The sequence below is a fragment of the Triplophysa rosa genome, linkage group LG5, assembly GCF_024868665.1.
Source record: "Triplophysa rosa linkage group LG5, Trosa_1v2, whole genome shotgun sequence".
In the NCBI taxonomy this organism is placed as follows: Eukaryota; Metazoa; Chordata; class Actinopteri; order Cypriniformes; family Nemacheilidae; genus Triplophysa; species Triplophysa rosa.
Genome location: NC_079894.1, coordinates 18,309,483 through 18,330,481, shown reverse-complemented (window position 1 = coordinate 18,330,481; position 20,999 = coordinate 18,309,483). Strand labels below are relative to the sequence as shown.

Here is a 20,999-nt window from a genome sequence, read left to right as displayed (position 1 = left end):
TTTTCATTTGTCTGTCAAGTATTCACAGAAGAGATGGGTTTAAGCAGAGGTGGACAGTAACGAAGTAAATATACCTGAGTAATGTACTTAAGTACACTTTTTGAGTATCTGTACTTTACTTGAGTATTATTTTTTCTGAGTACTTGTACTTTAACTTCACTACATTTGAAAGACAAATATCATACTTTTTACTCCACTACATTTATAAAAAGGTCCAAAAGTAGAAAATGGTTTCTATGCAGCGGGGTTTCCTGTGTGCGCAATTTATCTGGCTTGCGATCTGCCAGGACCTTTTACTGTTGCCAAGTATTTCAGTTTTTCTAAGCTCGCGGTTTTCCAGCAAGCTTTAAATGGCCATTTGGCAGATTTTTTTATGCAAATATGGCAACTCTGGGATCTTCCCCGCTAAACTAATGTAAACGCAGGCACTGCTACAACGTTCATAGCTCTAAAAAGACAAATGGAACAATAAAATACGAAAAAGGCACATGTTAAAGTGTGGTGTAATCATCTGTGGGTTACGATCAGTCAAAGATCGTAGAAACATTGTCATGAAAATGATCGGCATAACGGCTAAACGGTAAATAAGCATCACATACACCTTGAGCTACGCGTGCGTGTTAACTTCTGATCTGCTGCTATATCATTTAAAGCGATTTGGAAAATGAATGATGTTTTTACTGAAGTAACTATAGTTGAAGTATTCCTGTTGAAATAAAAACAATAGAACCCTGACCAAAATACAACATAAAGTGTAATGGATTTAATGGTTATAATGGGAATTGTACTATGGATACTTGTTGTCTACTTGTATGTGATGGATTCTATTGGTGGGATGGTAAATCCTATTGGAATAAAACCCCAAACACACTACAAAGAGGAATTTTATTTAAAAATCTCATTCTAATTAAAAAATTCATTGTTTTTTTCAGCAGGGATGGTATTTGCAGTAAAACCACAGTATCCACATATTTACCATTTTCTATATATAGGAACCATACTCCAATTAATAATCTTTAGTAAAACCACAGCAACTAAAAATACCATAGTTTCATTATACTAGCTATAGTTTATGTTTGTAGTTAAATTATGGTAATACAAATGGTAATAAATCCAACAAACACATGGCTTCTACACTTTACTATTTACAAGAACCTTACTACTTACTGGTAAATTGCTGCTAAAACTGGTAAAGGGAATATACAAAATAAAAGAACACTGCTCATAAATACATATGGGCCTAGGGGGCTAATGAGGATAATTAGGCTAAATGATCATACAGGATTATATCTAAACTAAACATATATGTGCTAAACATATAAAGCTCTTAAAGGAGTTGCTCACTGCAAAATTTGCCCCCATTGACTTTCCATAGTAGGAATAAAAACTACTATGGAAAGTCAATGGGGGCAAATTTTGAAGTGAACTACTCCTTTAATACAACTGATACTGTGAGCTACTCGGTGTATTCAGTAGGTTGCTTCAGAGGCACAAGGTATACGACAATAAAACAATGCACAACTGACATAAAGGAAATGTACTTTTAATACTTGAGTACTTTTAAAAGCACGTACTTCTGTACTTTTACTTAAGTAAGAATCTGTCTTCACAACTTTTACTTGTAGTGGAGTAATATTTGACCAGTAGTATCTGTACTTTCACTCAAGTAAGGAAGTTGTGTACTTCGTCCACCTCTGGGTTTAAGTAGTTTTTTGAATGTTGTGAGAGATGTGGTTGACCGGACTGAGTTAGGAAGAATGTTCCACAGGGAAGGAGTTGTGAAGGAGAATGAGCGGGAAAGTGATTTACTGCCCTTTTGAGAAGGCAATACAAGACACCGCTGGTTTACTGTGTATGCAGGTGTAGGAGGGTGTGAAAGTATGCCGGTGCAGATCCAGTGATGGTCCTGTAGGCAAGCATTAGTGACTTGAATCTGATACGGGCTTCAACCGGTAGCCAGTGGAGAGAGATGAAAAGGGGTGTCACATGAGCCCTTTTGGGCTGTTGGAAGACGAGGCGTGCTGCTGCGTTCTGAACCAGCTGGAGTGGTTTGATGGCCTTTGCAGGAAGAACAGCAAGGAGAGCATTGCAGTAGTCCAACCTTGAGATTACCAGGGCCTGGACAAGAAGTTGTGCCGCATGCTCAGTGAGATAGGGTCTAACCTTTCTAATGTTGAATAAGGCATATCAGCATGACCGCCTTGTCTTTGCAATGTGATCATTGAAGGACAGCTGTTCAACTTTAAAGTGTACTTTTATAAATGACAAATGTGCTACAAGTAATAAACTATTATAAAACAGTCAGTTCTGGTCCTTGATTCTGATTGGCTGAGCCGAGTTCTAAGCCATTATGAAATACCCCGATTTATAACGGCTGACCGCATTACATAGACTAAATATCACTTTATTTACTTTATTTTATGAAACCTTGCTACGGATATGGAATAACCGTTTTATAAAAGCAATAAGCACCGCGAAGCAGTGGGTTACAGTGCATTTTATAACAGCTTAAATGCACTGTAACCCACTGCTTCTTGGGGCTTATTGCTTTAGTAAACTACCAGTACACCTACTAGTAAACTACCAGTAAACCTAAAGAAAACCCACAAGTAAACTTGCAGTATAAAAACTACTTAACTAATAGTTTACTGGGAGTAAACTTCAAAGTGTACTTTCACAGACTAAACATGCTAAAAGTATTGAACTAGTAAACCAGTCAGTATACCAACAAGTTTACTTGGAGTATAGTTGTAGTACAAATGAAAACTTACAGTAATTGTAAACTTGTTGTGTACTCAAATGTTTACTACTGTTACACTTAAAGTACACTTAAAAGTATACTTTTATAAATTAAAAAGTGGGCCAATTTAGTCCCAAGCGGTATTCAAATAGTACACTTCCAAGCATACTACTAGTCCATTGATATTAGTATACTTAATACACAAAGTATACTTAAAAAATATACTTGAACTTTACTGAAGTATACTTAAAAAAATGAACTTCAAGTATACTTCTTTTTGATAAGGGTCACCAGCTAAAACCAGCTAAACACCAGCCTGGCCTGAATGGAAACTTTCTGGTCTTAGCTGGTTTAGGATGGTACACATAGCCAGGCAAAGCTGGACAAGCTGGACTTCCAGGCTGGTCAAGCTGGTGTTTAGCTGGGGGGTTCCAGCATGTCCAGTAGCCAGTAACCTTTCTAAAACCAGCCTGCTTCACCAGCTTAACCAGCTTAAATGGCCTTACCTGTTTTTCAGTATAGGGAAGTAAACAAGTAGATATAGTAGATATAAGTAGATATCAGACCTGTGCATTTGGTCCTTCAGTGTAAATTTTGATTGCAGCCCTGCCACTGTTTATCATGTTGTTAAAAACGCAAAAACATTGACAAAAAAAACATCTTACGGCTCTTATTTGATTACTTAAATATTCAACTTCAAGATAAATTTCAATTAAAGAAGTGGTCAACTAAGCAAGACAAATTGTAGGTCATTAATTTAATTGAATTTGTTATTAAAATCTAAATTAAATGTGTGTTAAATAGGAAATAGGAAATGTAATTATATTTATAATGTTACTGATTACTTCAATGATAACCTTTGTAGAAACAAAAAATATGATTACCACAGTGTTTGTAAGGTGCATATGTTGGCAAAATGTGAAAAGATACTCACTTTGTGTGAAATGCGGTGGGTTGTCGTTGACGTCTGTCAGTCGCACAGTGACCGTCGTTGTTCCTGAAAGGCCTCCAAGATGGCCGCCCATGTCTTTAGCCTGTAGAACCACCAGATACTGATCTTGTGCTTCCCTGTCCAGATCAGGCACAGCAGTACGTAGGATGCCTGAGGGAGAAGAGGACAAAAGACAAAGGACAAAGAGAAAGACACAAAACAAACTCAACCATCTTCAATCAAAACGATAACGCGTATTTGCACATAAACTTGAAGAACTGTTTACATTCAGCAAAGGTCACCCTCACGAAACTACCACATCCAGACATGAGACTATAAGGCGTCTTGTTAAAATATCACGATGTAGTTTAACTGTGGATACATACAGTAGATAGCGAGAGACCTTTTAGTGTGCGCTTTGTTTGTGAATGCTAATTTCCTCTAATGAGCGAAAAAGAATGGCATGCAATGCATACAGGACAGAATTGGGTTAATATCGTTGATTAGCATTCAAAAACCTCCAGGAGAAAAAGGCTCCTCATTCATATCAGCGTGGGGTCCACAATGTCAACAAAATTAATTAGACTTCATTAGACGGCCAAATGGAATCAAAACATGAAAGAAAGTCCATTATCCAACAGACAGAGACACAATGTACCAACTGCTACACAAACATTCGCACAATGGATCCGTGCGAGCGGTAAAATTCATCTTTCATTTTCGCTCTTTCTTTCCTTCTGCCTCAATCTATCGGGCTAGTCATAGCCTACACAAATACCCGTCATTTCCTTCTCAACCCTTGCACACACACGTATAAAGACCGGCCACGCGGTACCCACTGTGTGCAGAATTGCCCTTACTCACTTCTGCCAATTTTCAAAAGAAGTAAGGAGTGATTTTTCAAATGGCTACAGCCCCACCGCAACCCTGAATAAAAGCCTCTCACAGGCCTTCGGGTCACAGACCAGACCCTCCGACAGGAAGAGCTAAAGGCCGAGCTCAAGCCAAGTTCCCCTGTGTTATTGAAGCTTGCCACTTAAAGGGACAGTACACCTAAAAATTCTGTCACAGAAAATATCATGCTTCTTTCAAACCTGAATGCTGTTTATTGTTTTTTCAGTGAAACACAAATAGTGAAATGTTTAGAAAAAACTTCTGCACTGCAAAAAATGTTTTCCGAAGAAATAGGTGAGATTATACTTAAAACAAGCAAATATATGCCGATTGGGTAAAAAAGAGTTTTACCTATTTGTTAAGTACTTAATGCAAATTTATTTTTACCCATCTGGCAGATATTTTTGCTTGCTTTATGCATAAACTAACTTTTTTTTAGGAAACATATATATAACTTATATATAATAACAAGTAAATGTATCTTGATTTGATCATTTTTAGATAATTTGACAGGAAAACAAGAAAAAAAATATTACGGATCTCTTTTAATATATTAATCTATAAAATATAAGAATTTCTAATTTTTTGACATTGACATTTATTGAGACCACACCTATACCGTTATCACAATTCATACTGTAATCTGAGCTCTAATTTTCTTATTTAATTAATCTTAGTTTGTTATTTTTGTGATACTTTTTATGTAAGGATGAACACATGTTCAGGTTTGGGTGGGGCTAAATTCAAGGCGGCGGGCCTTCAGTATATTACAGCCTATTTTTGTAACTATAAACTGTCATGGTATAGCAAGAGTTCAGGGCTTGACATTAAGCATTGTCATGTGGTTGTCCTTCGGACAAGTAAATTTGTCATTCACTTGTCCGAGAACAAAAATTACTTGTCCAAAGATAAAAAAATGATACAGCATTTCATTTGAATTATAATATAATCAATATAATTGTTTAGGATTTAGATTGGTCAAGTTTGCTTCTAAGCATTTTAACTAGTGTCCGCTTTGGCCGCCTGAATTTGGTTATAGGCCTACTTTCCGTGACTGCTATAAAACAAAGGCAAGCAGTAATTATTATTAGTGTTAAGGCTGTAAGTTAACTTTTTTTGCACATAGCACTGGTGCTAGAGAGGTTTAAAGTTTGGTAGCACAGGCAGAAAAAGTGCAGTTCATTATGAATAGGCAGATAACTGACAAAAGACATTAATGTTACATACAGATGGATAAATTAGGGCCGTATCATATTTAGATTACCTAAATTTGTTTGAATATTTCTAAGTTCTGTGTTTTTCCTTTTTTACTATACAACAGTGATATATTTGTCCAAATAAATTACTGTAGGTTACTATAGTGTTTACTATAGTAAACTGCAGTAAAATTCTTACTATATAGATTTTTAACTTTACTATAGTATACAGTGTTTATCAATTTACTACAAGGGCACTTCAATTTTCAATAGCAAATAATATAGTACACTACAGTGTTTTTTGTCTGAGTGTTCAATTTAACGGGACTTTTATTTTGACGGGTCTTCGGGAAGGTGCTTGTTCCGCGTCCGCATGGACATTAATTATTGTCACACACAAACAAGCACAACCACGACAAACACGCAGCTCTGTCTAATGCACATATTCTTATTATTCTACATATATGTCGCACTGTTTTTTTTCAAGTTACTTGTCCGGTCGGGCAAGTAAAATTCTCTCTCACTTGTCCATACAAAACATTCACTTGTCCCGGACAAGCGGACAAGCGTTAATGTCGAGCCCTGGAGTTGATAAAAATCTTTAAAATATTCCGACTTTTCTGCTCCACAGAACAAAATAACAACATACAGCTCAGAACAGCATGAGGGTAAATAATGACCGACTTTTCCTTTCTAGGTGAACTGTTCCTTTAATAGTTCACAAACCTGTGCTGGGATCCCATTTTCAAGCTCCTTCTTTGTTTTTCAGCCCTCAGAATTGAGATTTCAGCTTGTGTTCGCAGCATTTCTTAGAAGCACGGCGGCTCAGACAGTGTGAATATATTTATGCCAAATCAGTCTGGATTAACATTGAAAAGAGGGAGGAAAGACGAGGGAAAAGAACCAGAGACATGAAGGGATAACAGGGTGCAAGGGTGTAACTTTGGTTTGAGAAGTGGGGGGGACACAAAATGTTCCTGACAGGAACTCCGGGGACAGGATCGGGGCTTTAAAGCAGGAGAGCATGGCTCTAATGGGCGATCAGAGACAGAGGCTGACCTAAAGACAGCATAACATTAAACTGAAGACATTTTAATCATTTTGCTAAAGCTGAATGCTCTTTTGGACACTTATGGCTGAAGGGCACTGGGAATCTAAGGAGGGACTCTAAGTCATGTTCTACATTGACAACTGTGAATAAAATGTTAGCAGAACACTGTTTCTCTAAGCTGTTTCTCTCATCAATATTTTAAAACTTTGGCCTAGTGGTCTGTGTTTTCATGACAAGAGTTTTTTTATTGTTCTTGTTACTGTATGATGTGAAGAAGAGGAGCAGAGAGCACCCCAGAAAGCCTTTCAAGTCACCAGCGAAACTAATAGGGTGAACATGGAAGAGAAATAAAAAGCCCTTGTGAGTATCCAATAATTCCAAAACAAATGCAACACATACCTGTCTGGGGATCCACAGAGAAGTGCGGCTGCCCTTGAACCAGCGTGTACACCAGCCGCGCGCTGTTCCCGTAAGTGGGATCATCTGCGTCTGAAGCCGTAACCTGGATTATGGAGGTCCCTGAGTCAAACAGAGAGAGAGAGAGCGAGAGAGAGAGACAGAAAGTGATAAGACAAGAGAAACAATAAAGGATGATCAATACAGTGCATACAAACATGGGAATAGCAGGTCATCACAGGACAACCACATTAAATGGAGAAAGCTTTATAAAGACTGACAGATTCTACTCATCTTTCCCCTCTCTCTCTCCGCCTGCAGCAGAGACACAAATACAGCATTTGCTTTCTTCTCTCCCGCGGTTGCACACCTTCTCTCTTTCTCGCCTCCGTCTCACTTTATTTCTCTTCATCTCCTCCACTAATTCCCTTTTGCTCCCTCTCTCAATCTCTCTGTCTGTCGCTGCGGCCACACTCTCCTCTTCCCACAATTCCCTCAGGTACCGCAGCTCTGCTTCCCTCCTGACAAATACAGACTTTTTCCCCCACCAAATAAATCAAAGACAGTCGGTGTCATGTTAAGGAGTCAAAAATATATATGTTCAATGGAAAGAGAACCATGTTTCCCATGAGGCATTTCTTCACACGCTCATAGGGACACAAGGATTTGTGGAAGCAGCTGTTGCTGTTTTCTGACATCAAAGGCCTGACATTGTCAGGAGAGAGCATGTGGGTTGAGGGGAGGGTGTAGTCTGATTACAGATCTTTCACAGGTAGTTAAGAAGCAGCAGAAGGCAAATGGAAGATGGTAGGAGACGAGAGAGAGAGAGAGAGATTTCCACAGTAAACGTACAATCTGATAGGCAGATCAAAAAGAGATGAGACTGCTCGGTTGATGCAACACGCACCGAGTCAGAGAAATCTATTCATATTCAATCTGAGTGGAACTGAAGAAACACGCCACAATTTAAACTGATAACGCATTCACACTGGTGGAATACTAGACATGAATGGAGCTCGGTTAAGTTTACCCCAGCAAAGGGTTCACGTTGAAATTCAGTGCATCGGGTTCTAAACAGAGAATATTTTAGTAATATATCTTGTTTGCTGTTGGGATCCTTTGAAATTAATTAAACTTATTTCAGAAAAACAAAATGGCACAGCTGAAGAGGGGTAATATTTTGAACCGCTGCACACAAGACACAAAATCAATAAACGTAAGAGGTAACTTGCCAACTGAGGGCCATTAACATTTAAACACTGCAAATTATAGAGAGCATTTTCTTGGCTGTTTATTTGACAGCGTGTATGATGAATTTGGGGAATCAACATTTTCTATGCATTGGCTTTGCCAGTGGTGTTGGTTTCACGCTACCTCATTTACCTCATTTTGAATCACAGGAGGTAACATACAGTATGTTGTGGATATAAAACGAGTACGTTTTAGCCAACCTTAAGCACCAAACTGATTTAAATGCTTTAAGAATCACAGAGGGGTGAACAACATGCTTAGTTTGAATTTGGATTAGTACTTTTAAATTACATTACAAAAATATGGTAATGTTCATCTTGTAATCTGGATATCTTGTAAAATAAAAACTATTGCATTACATTGCTTAGACTTTTCACATCAACGATGCTTGTAACACAAGAAATGGTATACAGAGCAAATATCTATACTGTAATAGCCAGTCCAATGTTTACCTTCATGCTGTGATACAATGCAGATATTTAAGTGACTATTAATTATATGATTGTTATTGGTTTTGTGTATAATCTGTTAATATATTTCAGAAACCATTAACGCTTTAATGAGAAATCATTAAAAGTGCAACATCGCTTGCATAACTTATGAGTTATGCCAAACCCCCCCCCAATCTACGCCTATGGGCTCAGCATGTATGTTTATCTTGTATTATGCAAATACTATTGACATTAGAAGGAACACGCTAGAAGTGATTAGCGTATGTTTTCTTTCAGTACCTATGTTTGCCATCTCGGGGACTGCTGCACTGTAGGGTCCGTCCTCAAAGACAGGTGGGTTGTCGTTGATATCTTGCACTCTAATGATGAACTGGGAGGAAGGTTCCAGGGCACGCTCTGTCTGACTGTCTGTTGCCGTGGCAATCAGCCGGTATTCGTCCTTCTCCTCCCTGTCCAAGGGCTTGGTAACATGGATGTTGCCTGTCTTCTCGTCAATCACGAAAACTGACCCCGCCCCCTCGCCCCGCAGCACGTACTTAGTACGTCCATCACCTCTGTCCATGTCGGTGTGAAGCTGAGATCGAGAGAGAGGAAACAGAAAAGAGATTCACAAACAAATGCTACTGGCTGACAAAGACCAATATTGAAGATTATAGAGTACGCAGAGGTCAAAGTCACTACTGTGAAAGGCTAATACAAACACAAACTGCATAAAACAGTCATTTGCATCAATCAAAGCACAAACATGAGATCAATCTGAAAATATAGACTGTTGTGACGGATGATGACTTCGGCGGCGCATTCACAGACAGTACAGATGGGCGGTAATGATCGCACAGCCTAGCGTGAAGCGCTCATACTCGGGCATTGATTGAAGGTGGAGTCTTGTTATCGAATCAGTGGTAGACCGCAGCTAAGGAGCCTTCATGCAGTGCACCGTAATGGCACAAAGACTGGGCTGCGTAGGGCGAGCGTGACGTTCAGAAGGAAGTGTGGCCAACGCATCAGCATTCATCCTCATTACCACATCTACGTGGCCAGAATACGCCTGCTTAAAAAGACCCCTTAACAGCACAACTCCTACAAAAGTGCCACACTGCAAGTTTGGAAAACAAATGGTAGCGTGTCGTTCATTCTTAGGCATCAGAGCGTGAAAGAGCTGAACATGTTCACTCAATGGAATCAGAACGGATAGTTCAGAATCAGAATATTCATTGGCTTTTACAGACTAAATTTGGAAGCACAACATGTGGTCGTGTCGCCGTGAATCTCTAAAGAGTTCCCTGTCACACAGTGGGCAGCGATGAGAAAAACTCTTTACTTTACTCACTTTACTTGAAGCTCACTGATAAGAATATTGTTGTGTTCAATATGATGGCAGTTGTCTCTTCTATTGAGCTTTTAAAATGCAAGAGACTACCATAATATTGAGTACAAAGAAAAAAAGGTAAATCATGACTGAACTGTAGTGAACTGTGTCAGATCATGAGCATCACGAGCGCTCTCCTTCGCTCATGTTGAAAATAAATGACTTTGGTCATTTTGTCACTCACTGCAAATCACATTAAGTGTGAATGCCCTTTTAAACTGAGTTTTAGTTTCAACCAACCACTTATTTTTCTTCTGTTGTCTTGTGCTGGGTAGCCCTGTCCCAAGTAAAACTGATCCAAAATGATGCTGCACAAGCTGTATATTAAACGTAAAATAGATTCTGTAAAATAGATAGCTTTATGGCATTCAGTAAAAAATATTTTCCTGGTTAGTGCATGGTGTCAGGATGCTACTGTGGTGTCAAACTCAGTTTTACTAAAGAAATGATTGAAAAATGCAGTTGGTCTAAATCACAAACTTATAAACTATAATGCAGTTTCACAGACAAGGCTTAAGTCTAGTCCCAGACTAAAATTAATGTTTGAGCTGTCTTATCATGCCCTGATCTTATATTATGTCAGTGCCATTGTTTTTTCCCAAATGCACACCAGTAATGATTTTTCTCACAAGTAATGATTTTTTCTGAGGCATTTTTATTAAACGGAATTAAGAATCCTAATTTAACTAAGTCAAAGTCCTGGCTTAAGCTAAGCCTTGTCTGTGAAATCTGTGAAATATATTGCAAAACAAAACTTTTGCCTCTGTAGTGCCATCTCTGTTCAAACAAAAAAATTACAGGTTACTTTACGTACTAATCTTTACGTAGGATAAAGTCAAATGATGGACATTTCCTACAAAATTCTACCCAACAGTTTAACAGTTGTGTGGGGTTTAATTTTTTTGTGACGTCGATTAACAAGCTCTACAGCGTTTTCTCTGTGTACTCAGCAGTAAAACTCAATACAGCAATAAAAATGTATGTAAAAATGCTTATTTAATACAGATGTTTAATTTATCCCAATAACAAGCAGCTCAGACAGCATATATGATTATTTCCCTGTGTTCAATTATTTATGAAAAAAAGGTGCTGTTTGTTTTTTTGTAAAAATACAATTCCTGAATAAATACATGTTTCTTAAATAAACCTATATATAAAATATAAGCACACGAGTTATATTATAAATATTTATGATAACCTTACTGTTGCAAATCAATTTTAAACCACTTACATTTTATGTACTCGCTCAATGACTGATTTTTGTGTTTTTTTAACATCTTTTTAACATATTTTACATCTTCCATCCAGGAACTAACCAGCCTCACTCCTGCTCAGCTTCGGTGGGTGACCAGTCAAGAGCTCCAGGGTTATAGCCTTCAAATATTCACACAGCTGCCAGCCCAGGTGTTGAGTTCTGTTGCTTGGGTGGCAGAAACCTATAAAACTGTTGCTGTGTTGGGACTCTGGAATTTCTTATTCCTTCCATTAAATCTGCCTTGAGCTCTAGGTCAGTCAAGCCTGCCAGCAGTTTGTCGTTCCGAGCCCGAGGTTTTTAGCGAAGGGCTTTAATGACCCGCCTTAATGACAAGGCTTAACGAGGCCCTTAATGAAGCTGCTGCTGTCATTAATGCTGGTGATGGTGGCATGATGAAGGAGAGCGAGAATCCCCTCTGTGAAGCAACAGGGAACGAGAGGAGCATGATCCTCTATCTCTGGAATTGACCTGATAAACATGACCTCCACCGACATGTCAAGTGATTTACACATCCAATAACACCACCGTGGTCGCAACAAACACAACACGCACCGATTCAAGGACAGACACACTCAATAACACTGCCAACCGAACGTCTGACCACATTGCATGGTAAAAAACACCATCGCACTAATTTTGGCCCTATCGAGATATAAATATCAGGACTAAATGAGGTATAATATCTACACAGCTGAACTGAGCTGACACGTCCATAAAGGATTCATCAGCGTGACAATCGTTTCCAAAACAAGAAGGACATTTTAAAATGCAACTGAATTGTACATGAAATAAAACCGAGTCAAAAGGGTCTTATTTATGAAGTGACACCCAGGTGACTGTAATATGCATTCAAATTAGCCATGTAAATTTCAGCCACACAATCTTGTTGCCAAGGACAACTCCACTCAGCTTCCTTTGTACACACAGGCATTATCCTCAGGCCCCTAAATCAACTAAATTACTTATATTATAAAGTAATGTTCTTACACTCATATACTCAATTTCATATTTTCGCAATAACCATAAATCATGAACTGTAGGAAAAAATATTCTGTGTCAACCTCTAAATCACTTAAATAACTTATTTGGGTATACTCAATTTCACATTTCTGCAGGACAATAAATCACAAAACATCGAGAGGGAAAAAAACACGTTTTGCATCTGTGCATTAACCTAATGAATGTGTTTTCCCGGGCAGATTTATTTAGCGGGCCGTGAATTGGTAGAAACAGTGTTTGAGAAAATGGCACTTCAGCCATCATATGAAATGGGTTTTGACTGCTCTAAACAGCAATGCGGTGGCCTGGATATGGAGGCATCTACACACATAACCATTACAGAAACACACACTCCAATACACACAGATCTCGGCGTGTTATGAGTTTCAATCGCTCTATGCCACCGGGGAATCTTACCAAAGGCTTTAAGGCTGATGGGAGACAATCCTTGGCTGCTTAGGTCTGAATGAGGCTCACACACTTGTTTCTCAGACAAGATCAACTCTACAGTCTTTCTTGGCAAGACCTTTGACTGAAAAAGCAAAAGGTCCAGTGCACAGTTCAACTAATACTGGCCAAGAAACGCCTACATAGACTAGTACATATACATCAACCAATCACGGCTCATTTAGTTTTTACAGTACAAGCATTTTAGCTTATCTAAAAGATTATGACACATTAGACAGGGAGAAGAAATACTCAATAATGGCACAGAGGGAATGTTTTTACAGGGCAAATAGTGTAAAATGTGTATACAGTCACAAAAACAAACAAATTCAAAGACATGACTCATAAAACAAGGCAGAATAAAAAAATGTACAAACAACATTTTCACTGCAAATGCAATGCTCTACCAATAAGGGCAGTTGTTTAAAGGGATTGTTCGTCCAGAAATGTTTTAAAATAATTTACTGTCTAATTTCATTCCAAATAGTATAACTTTCTTCTGCAGAACACAAAAGAAGATATTTTGAAGAACTGGCACCCATTAACTTCCATTATATGAAGGACATGAGGGTTCACAAATAATGACATAATTGATATTTTTGGGTGAATTGTCCTTTTTAGACATTTAGTTGAGTGCCTCAAATAAAACTTAATGTCTTTTAAAGATTTTTAATAACGTGATTATGTAAATAACAACAACATAAGAACTTCAGGGAAAGGATGGCAAACTAAGTCAAATGGCCAAAACATCATGCCAAAGGACACTATCTCCTACAGTTGTTAGAATCCATGGCAATTCTGTGCTGGCAAAAATGACAGGCTTTTCTTACAGATGCAGTGAGTAAGAATTCCAAATCGAGGTGACCTTGCTTGGCTCGTTATCTTCTCTTGGCCCTGTTGCATGACTAAGAGCAGGCGTGACTGTGTCTCCTCACCCAGACTGACCTTCCATCTGTCTGGCCTGCAGCTAAAACCAACCCCACATCCCTCAGCCGATCTCCTCTGCCAGGCGACTCTGCACCTGCAGCCCTAGGGCTCAGCTGAGTGCCGGCAACTGGGAGATGGACACAGCTTTAGCGGCGCCCTTATCACTGACACATAATTAACATCAGCCCTGCCAGCCCATCGACGCTGGTGTATTATTAAAACTGTTTACCCCAGTGTAGGCCGACACCTAGAATAACATCAGTGCAAGTGCAGCCCAGCCTGCTCAGAAGACAACTTCATAACAGGAGGTTGGTCTTTAAACACTCATCTCTGGGTCTTAGCTCACGTCTGTGGGAGGAGCAATTTGATGAATTCACTGAAAATGACAAAGCGCTGTTTGCACTGTTTTATATAATGAGTGAGAAAAAAATATGTGTTTCATCGTAACTGGTGTGCACAGTGTATTTAGTGTTGCAATCGTTTATGTATCCATACAGAACTGACAGACTTTTGGTTCAGTACACACAATGACACAAATGATTACATATCTAGGCATCTTAGAACTTAAAATAAATGCTTTTTTATCTGCTTCTTATTTGCCACGAATGCTCAGACGTCCGTTACACCGCGTCAATTCGTCCTTTTATGTTATTTGGCCTCCCTTAGTTCCCAGAGTCCCATTATATGGAGTCCCTTAAGGGACGTGGTGGAGATGGGAGAAAAGTAGATTTCTAAGCTTTTGCAATTCCCTAAGAAACTATGTTATGCTCATGCAAAGATTGTGCGTTCCCCTGAGCATATTTTCAGTTCTCGCGCAACACTAAAATTAAGGGCCTAACAAAATCTTAGCACAAGCTTTGAAATTAGGGCTGTCAACGTTAATGTCTTGGTTATGTATGTAACCTCAGTTCCCTGATGGAGGGAAAGAGATGTTGTGTCGAACCGACAGATGGGGTTTGCCTTGAGAACCTATCATCTTCTGACTATTTGGAAAAGGCCAATGAAATTGGCGAATGAAATGTGCATGCCGGACTCCGCCCCGGATATCCGGGTATAAAAGCGAGCCGGTGTGCTCATTCATTCACCTTTTGGGCTGAGGAGCCTGAGAGCATCCCTCGACCACTGCGGTGGGCGGCCAGCATTGTGGCATAAAGGACACAACGTCTCGTTCCCTCCATCAGGGAACTGAGGTTACATACGTAACCAAGACGTTCCCTTTCTGTCGGTCTCTCGACGTTGTGTCGAACCGACAGATGGGGTTCCTCTGGAAAACGGCACAGCGCTGTGCCGCGTCACAATCTCTAGCGAGGCGACGCTGACTGGCCTAGGCGTGTCAGACGTGAGCGCCATCGCGAAATCTGTGACCATCCAGTGAAGAGGTAGGGGGGTCCCAGAGCTTTTACACGAAAGGTGGGAAGCCCCCTACCACCGGCCGTCACAGGCGGAGGACTTGTTTCTCTAACAGCGAGAAGCCACCCGACACCGTAAGGGCCACTGGGTAAGCGTTATTCCCCCCTGGGGGAAAAACGCTGCAGAGACCACTTCCTGCCATAGGGAGGAGATTAGTGGAGACACCAACATGGTCTTGCCATCAGGGGAGAACTCATGAGAAAAATATGCGGACTGAAGGAGTTAACCGCAAGGTGGAAGTCCACCTAGGGAGGTCATGGGTTGCCGAGGCGGGAACCACTCATGAGAATACATCAGACGGAACCACCCAGTGGGTTACCACGTCTGGAGCACTAGGTCCGGTTAGAGCTATGTGGTAGATAACTCAACTGTTACCCGGCCTAAGGGGGCAGGGCTGCTCTGCTCAGCCCGGTCCCCAGAAAGGTGCTTAGTGATGGATGCAATGCCTATTCTTCACCCAGTGGGGGGAAGAAGGGAGGCGGAAATAGCGCACTGACCCACCTAGAGGGAAGGGGGAAAGGTGCTTTCGCAGGCGTATGCCCTACCGGTCGCTGTTTCTCACCTGTTGCCCTGCAAGACACGGGCTGACACCGGTTCCACTCGGAGGTTGTAAAACCTCACGAAGGTGTTGGGCATAGCCCAACCCGCAGCTCTGCAGATGTCTGCCAGAGAGGCGCCCTGAGCCAGTGCCCACGAGGAGGCCACACCCCGGGTAGAGTGTGCCCTCACTGCCAACGGACACAGGCGATCTTGAGACCGGTACGCCGCAGCAATGGCGTCCACGATCCAGTGCGCCAGTCTTTGTTTGGAGACAGCCCTCCCCCTCTGCTGACCTCCAAAACAGACAAAGAGCTGCTCAGAGCTTCTGAAGCTCTGCGTGCGGTCCAAGTAGAGGCGCAATGCGCGTACTGGACACAACACGGATGGGGTTGGGTCTTCCTCCCCAGTGGGGAGCGCTTGCAAATTCACCACCTGGTCCCGAAAGGGAGTGGTGGGAACTTTGGGCACGTAGCCAGGCCGTGGTCTCAGGATCACGTGATAGTCTCCAGGCCTGTGAGTCTGTGTGGATACAGAGAATGCTTGTAGGTCCCCTGCCCTCTTGATGGAGGCGAGCGCCATCATCAGATGAGAAAGAGCGGCGTCTCCCAGGGGCTCGAAGGGGGGCCTCTGGAGGCCCGCCAGGACCACTTCAAGGTCCCAAGAGGGTACGGAGCGCAGACGAGGTGGATTCAGCCTTCTCGCGCCCCTTAGGAACCTAATGACCAGGTCGTGCTGTCCTAGAGACTTGCCCGCAACTGGTTCGTGATGTGCGGCGATAGCAGCAACATACACTTTCAGTGTGGAAGGGGAGAGATTACTCTCAAATATCTCTTGTAGGAAGGACAGCACGTTCCCGATTGAGCATCTCTGTGGGTCTTCTCCTCGAGAAGAACACCAGGACGAGAAGAGGCGACACTTCAAGGCGTACAGCCGCCTAGTGGCAGGAGCCCTAGCCTGAGTTATGGTCTCAACCACCGCGGGGGTAGGCCACTCAGGATCTCCTCGTCCCATCCAGGAGACAGACATGGAGGTTCCAGAGGTCTGGTCTCGGGTGCCACAACGTGCCCTTCCCCTGCGAAAGAAGGTCCTTCATCAGGGGAATCGGCCAGGGGGGAGTTGTCATCAGAAGCATCAGCTCTGACAACCAAGTCCGGTTGGGCCAGTAAGGCGCAACTAGTAGCACTTGATGCTCCTCTTCCCTGACCTTGCACAGAACCTGTGCAATGAGGCTCACTGGGGGGAAGGCGTACTTCCGCTTGTCCCGCGGCCAGCTGTGCGCTAAGGCATCCGTGCCGAGGGGACCCTCGGTCAGGGAGTACCAAAGCGGACAATGGGTGGAGTCTGGGGAGGCAAACAGGTCCACCTGTGCCTGGCCGAACCGCTCCCATATGAGCCGGACTGCTCATCACGACAAAAAGTCTATTCTTTTTTTAAATGCGTCATGCAGAATCGTTCTCATCAGCCGGTGCATCATAAACATGCCTACACTAAAAAAAGTCCGTAAAAACAGGGCACAATATACTGCATTAATATGAAGGAATTTTCCGTATTCATTTTTTACAGTTGTTTCACCTGTACATATTTTACATTGTGCACTGAATTACATTACATTTTAGCATTAACGGAAATGTCCGTAAAATAAAGGAAAATGTACTGGCAATTTTCTGCCAGTACTTTATCTGTTTTAACAGGATTTGTTTTACAGTGTATATAATTATGTTTAATTAGGCCTACTATTCGGAGCAAAGGGATTAGTAGGCTTAAACCACCATCTTTGTGCAAACCAACTTTTTAAAATAGTTTTGCCTGTAGCTTGTAAGTAGCATGTCCGCATCCTGACTAATTTTTCCATGTTCTCGCCAGGCTAGGCTGCATGGGTGGGTCGCCGGGCCTGAATCCCGCACTTATTTCTGTGCTGAATAATATTTTTTTCCATTTCAAAAGGAAACGTGGCTGTTTATTGTAAGTTTCTTTGCAGTTCCACGCACGATAGCGTCAGTCTCTTCACGGAGGTAAATGGCAAGGCTGTGTTATATTTTAGTTAATAAGTTCATGCTTATTACATTAAAATCATTGCGCAACATTATTTGCGTCTCCTTATAGTCAATCAATTTTTGTAATATGGAAACTAAAATCACATGGGCTACTGATAAAAGACATGCATAGACTAAAAAGCCCCTGTAAGTCACTTTGGATAAAAGTCTCTGCTAAATGCGTAAATGTAAAATCTATTACTGTTCGTTCGTCCTGTTTATAGCATGAAAGTCCACTGATGTGTGAGTTCAGCAGCAAAAGTAAAGTGCAAGTCGTTAACTGAATATTGATACGGTTGATAAAAAAGATCTCTCAATCCACACTTTCTTTTTTTACTGACCACACATTAAGTACTGAAATATAAATCTAAAAACTACCCAGCGATACAGATAAACAGAACAAGACCAACAACATAAAAACTGGCCGGTGGTCCGAGAGGGCCTCAAACCGTCAAATGATTCAGTCAGCGATGACAAATCAATCACGCTAACCAGCAGGCTAACATCCACAGTCCCTGGCTTCAGCCACCTAAGAACCTGTTAAAGGACATGCTGTTCACTTTTTACTCTGGCTGATCTCTCTTATACCAGGAATGATTTCTAGTGTTGGAGATTAGTTTATACAATATTTCAACCGATTGCTTTTTTGCTTTCCACGTAAGCAATACGCTATATGTAATAAGCAGGATACATACAATGGGATTGGTTGGCCTATATACAATTGCTGACCACGTTGTGTAACCTTACATTAAGAGAATAGAATACCAAAGAGAATAAGTTGTTTCTTCAGAAAGCAAGCAATGCTTTGTTTAATGTTAGCAAACACTGCGCACATAATAAAATCCTGTAAAATGATCAGTGGTAAATTGGTCTGGTCTGGCTCGGTTCATCAGTGATTGGTTGACAACAGTTCAAATTTACTGGCTTTGGAAGTCAGCAGGAGGGGCTCATTATACAACAGACAAAATGTTGTAAAAGCGCTCTGTGCAACCAAAACATATGGCAAGACAGCCGCGCAAAAGGCGGCGCTTTTCGGGCGCCTTAAAACGCGTTAAATACGGTGTTATGGACAGCTTTTTGCACGGTTTTTACGGCGTTTGGAATCGCGACACCGTATTTTGCAACGCAAATACTGTTTAAAACGCCGTCAAAAACGGCGTTCGGATATAAACGTGTTTAATCTATGGCGTAATTGTGACACCATCGGCTTGCCATAGTTTGGTGAATACAGTCACGGGCTCAAGGCTGCGTCAGTGAATCTCTGTCAGACAAGCGCACAAGTATTTAGTTCTATTTCTGTTCTTGAATGAACAAAAACCCACAAGATTATGCCAGAAATCCCGTTTTGTCCAGCATTTTCGTAAGCACAGTTACATAGGATTATGTAAAATCCTAAATGAATGCAAAGAGTGGTGAAAATGGGAAAGGGTGTCTGATCTGCGTAGAGCGGCAGCTCTTAAAGGGGCCGCATTCTTAAACCTGCTGCTGTGACTCATGTCATTAATGTTAATCAAAGAACAAAAGAAAAGAAGAGTTTGAAGTGTTTTGTAGCTTTAATTCTGTATTTAATTTAGAATTATGCATTGAAGACTGTAAAGTGTTTGAGAACTAAATTTTTCTGTATATTTCCTACCTGTTAGACAAGATAGCTCTCAATTATACTGTACTTCAATGTTGAATGGCTATAATTAATGTTTAAATAAATAAAAAATTATCAATTTAATGGAGACATCAGTTGCAGTACTAATATCAGAATGTTGGCTTTCATTCATAAAATGTTGTTAAAGAAATTATAAATAAATAAAAAATTATCAATTTAATGGAGACATCAGTTGCAGTACTAATATCAGAATGTTGGCTTTCATTCATAAAATGTTGTTAAAGAAATTTGTTGTTTCAACATTAATTTGGAGATTTAGTGTGAAATTATTTGAACGTAAAAGTATATTTAAAAACATTAATGTTATGTGCGATAAATCATGAATTTTATTACCTTAGAATGAAATATTTCTATCTACATACACTGCAGGTCCCCTTGCAAGGAATTCGGCATGTTGTTTCACGGAAAAAAAGTGCTCTACAGAGCAAGTTTCGTAAATACATTATTTCCTTCGGCAAAGAAGTGAAAATGTGATGACATCTTGTGACGACAGATCTGTGTCAGCCGCCATAGTGCTTTGAAAGAGAGGGGTGGAGAAATTTGCTACTAAATTTCATACACTGGACCTTTAAGACTCGTATAAGACCTTGTAAGACATGTAACGGCAAAAGGAAGCCATTTTTTGAATTCTCTAAAATATCACACACTAAAATGCAACTGCTTAGTACATAAACCCTCACCTCCATAAGCACTGAAAGAAACACTCGGAGTAGTGAGAAAGCTGTCTTGCAGTTGCCTTCACAAGTTGAGTTGAGCTGCGGTTGCAAGTCTTAATGCTGTAAAGGACCCAGATAGCACAATCCATCTGGATTACGTCTATTTGACGTCTGCATTTACATCTGTAAGACATCTGCAATACATAGTTTGCTCATCTGCAATACGTCTCGGAGACGTCTGAACGTCTGTAATACGTCTGCTAAAGATCTGGAGATCTGCTGCTTAAAAACATCTGCTAAACATCTTAGAAAGAGCTGTTGTACATCCATTCTAAATCATAAACATCTTACAGACATCTTCTAGATGTCTATATGACGTCTGACAGCAGACATCTCCGAGACGTATTGCAGATGAGCAAACTATGTATTGTAGATGTCTTGCAGATGTAAATGCAGACGTCAAATAGACGTAAACCAGATGTATGTGTGCTATCAGGGGAGTCAGACTGCAGCACGGTTTCACCCACACTCTTGCACTAATGCCCTCAGCAAGTTAGTAGGGGTGTTATGGTTAGTTGCTGGTGCAAGAGCCGAGGTGTTGTTGTTGTTCATGTTGTTTTTGTCAGGCTGATCCGAAATTGATGTAATGCCATCTGACTCAGCTTGGCTCAACACTCAACGTCCATCAACTGAGTGTCGCTCATGTCCGCCTTTGCTGATCACATGTGTGGTTCCTGTGCAAGCCAGTCAGCAAGTAGTTTTTCAATTTGCTGCTGTTATATTCAGCCTCCT

General features: G+C 40.8%; 1 protein-coding gene across 5 annotated transcripts in view; it reads right to left on the bottom strand.

Annotated features, from left to right (window-relative positions):
• Window positions 1-20,999, bottom strand: part of LOC130553811 (uncharacterized) — a 167,802-nt gene that overhangs the window by 63,303 nt on the left and 83,500 nt on the right. For all 5 annotated transcript variants that reach the window (XM_057332971.1, XM_057332969.1, XM_057332973.1 and 2 more), the window contains 3 exons: window positions 9,191-9,485; window positions 7,212-7,331; window positions 3,675-3,842 (listed from right to left, as the gene is read on the bottom strand). In XM_057332971.1, the coding sequence (XP_057188954.1) occupies window positions 3,675-3,842; window positions 7,212-7,331; window positions 9,191-9,485 (583 nt within the window). The remainder of the gene's footprint in view (window positions 1-3,674; window positions 3,843-7,211; window positions 7,332-9,190; window positions 9,486-20,999) is intronic.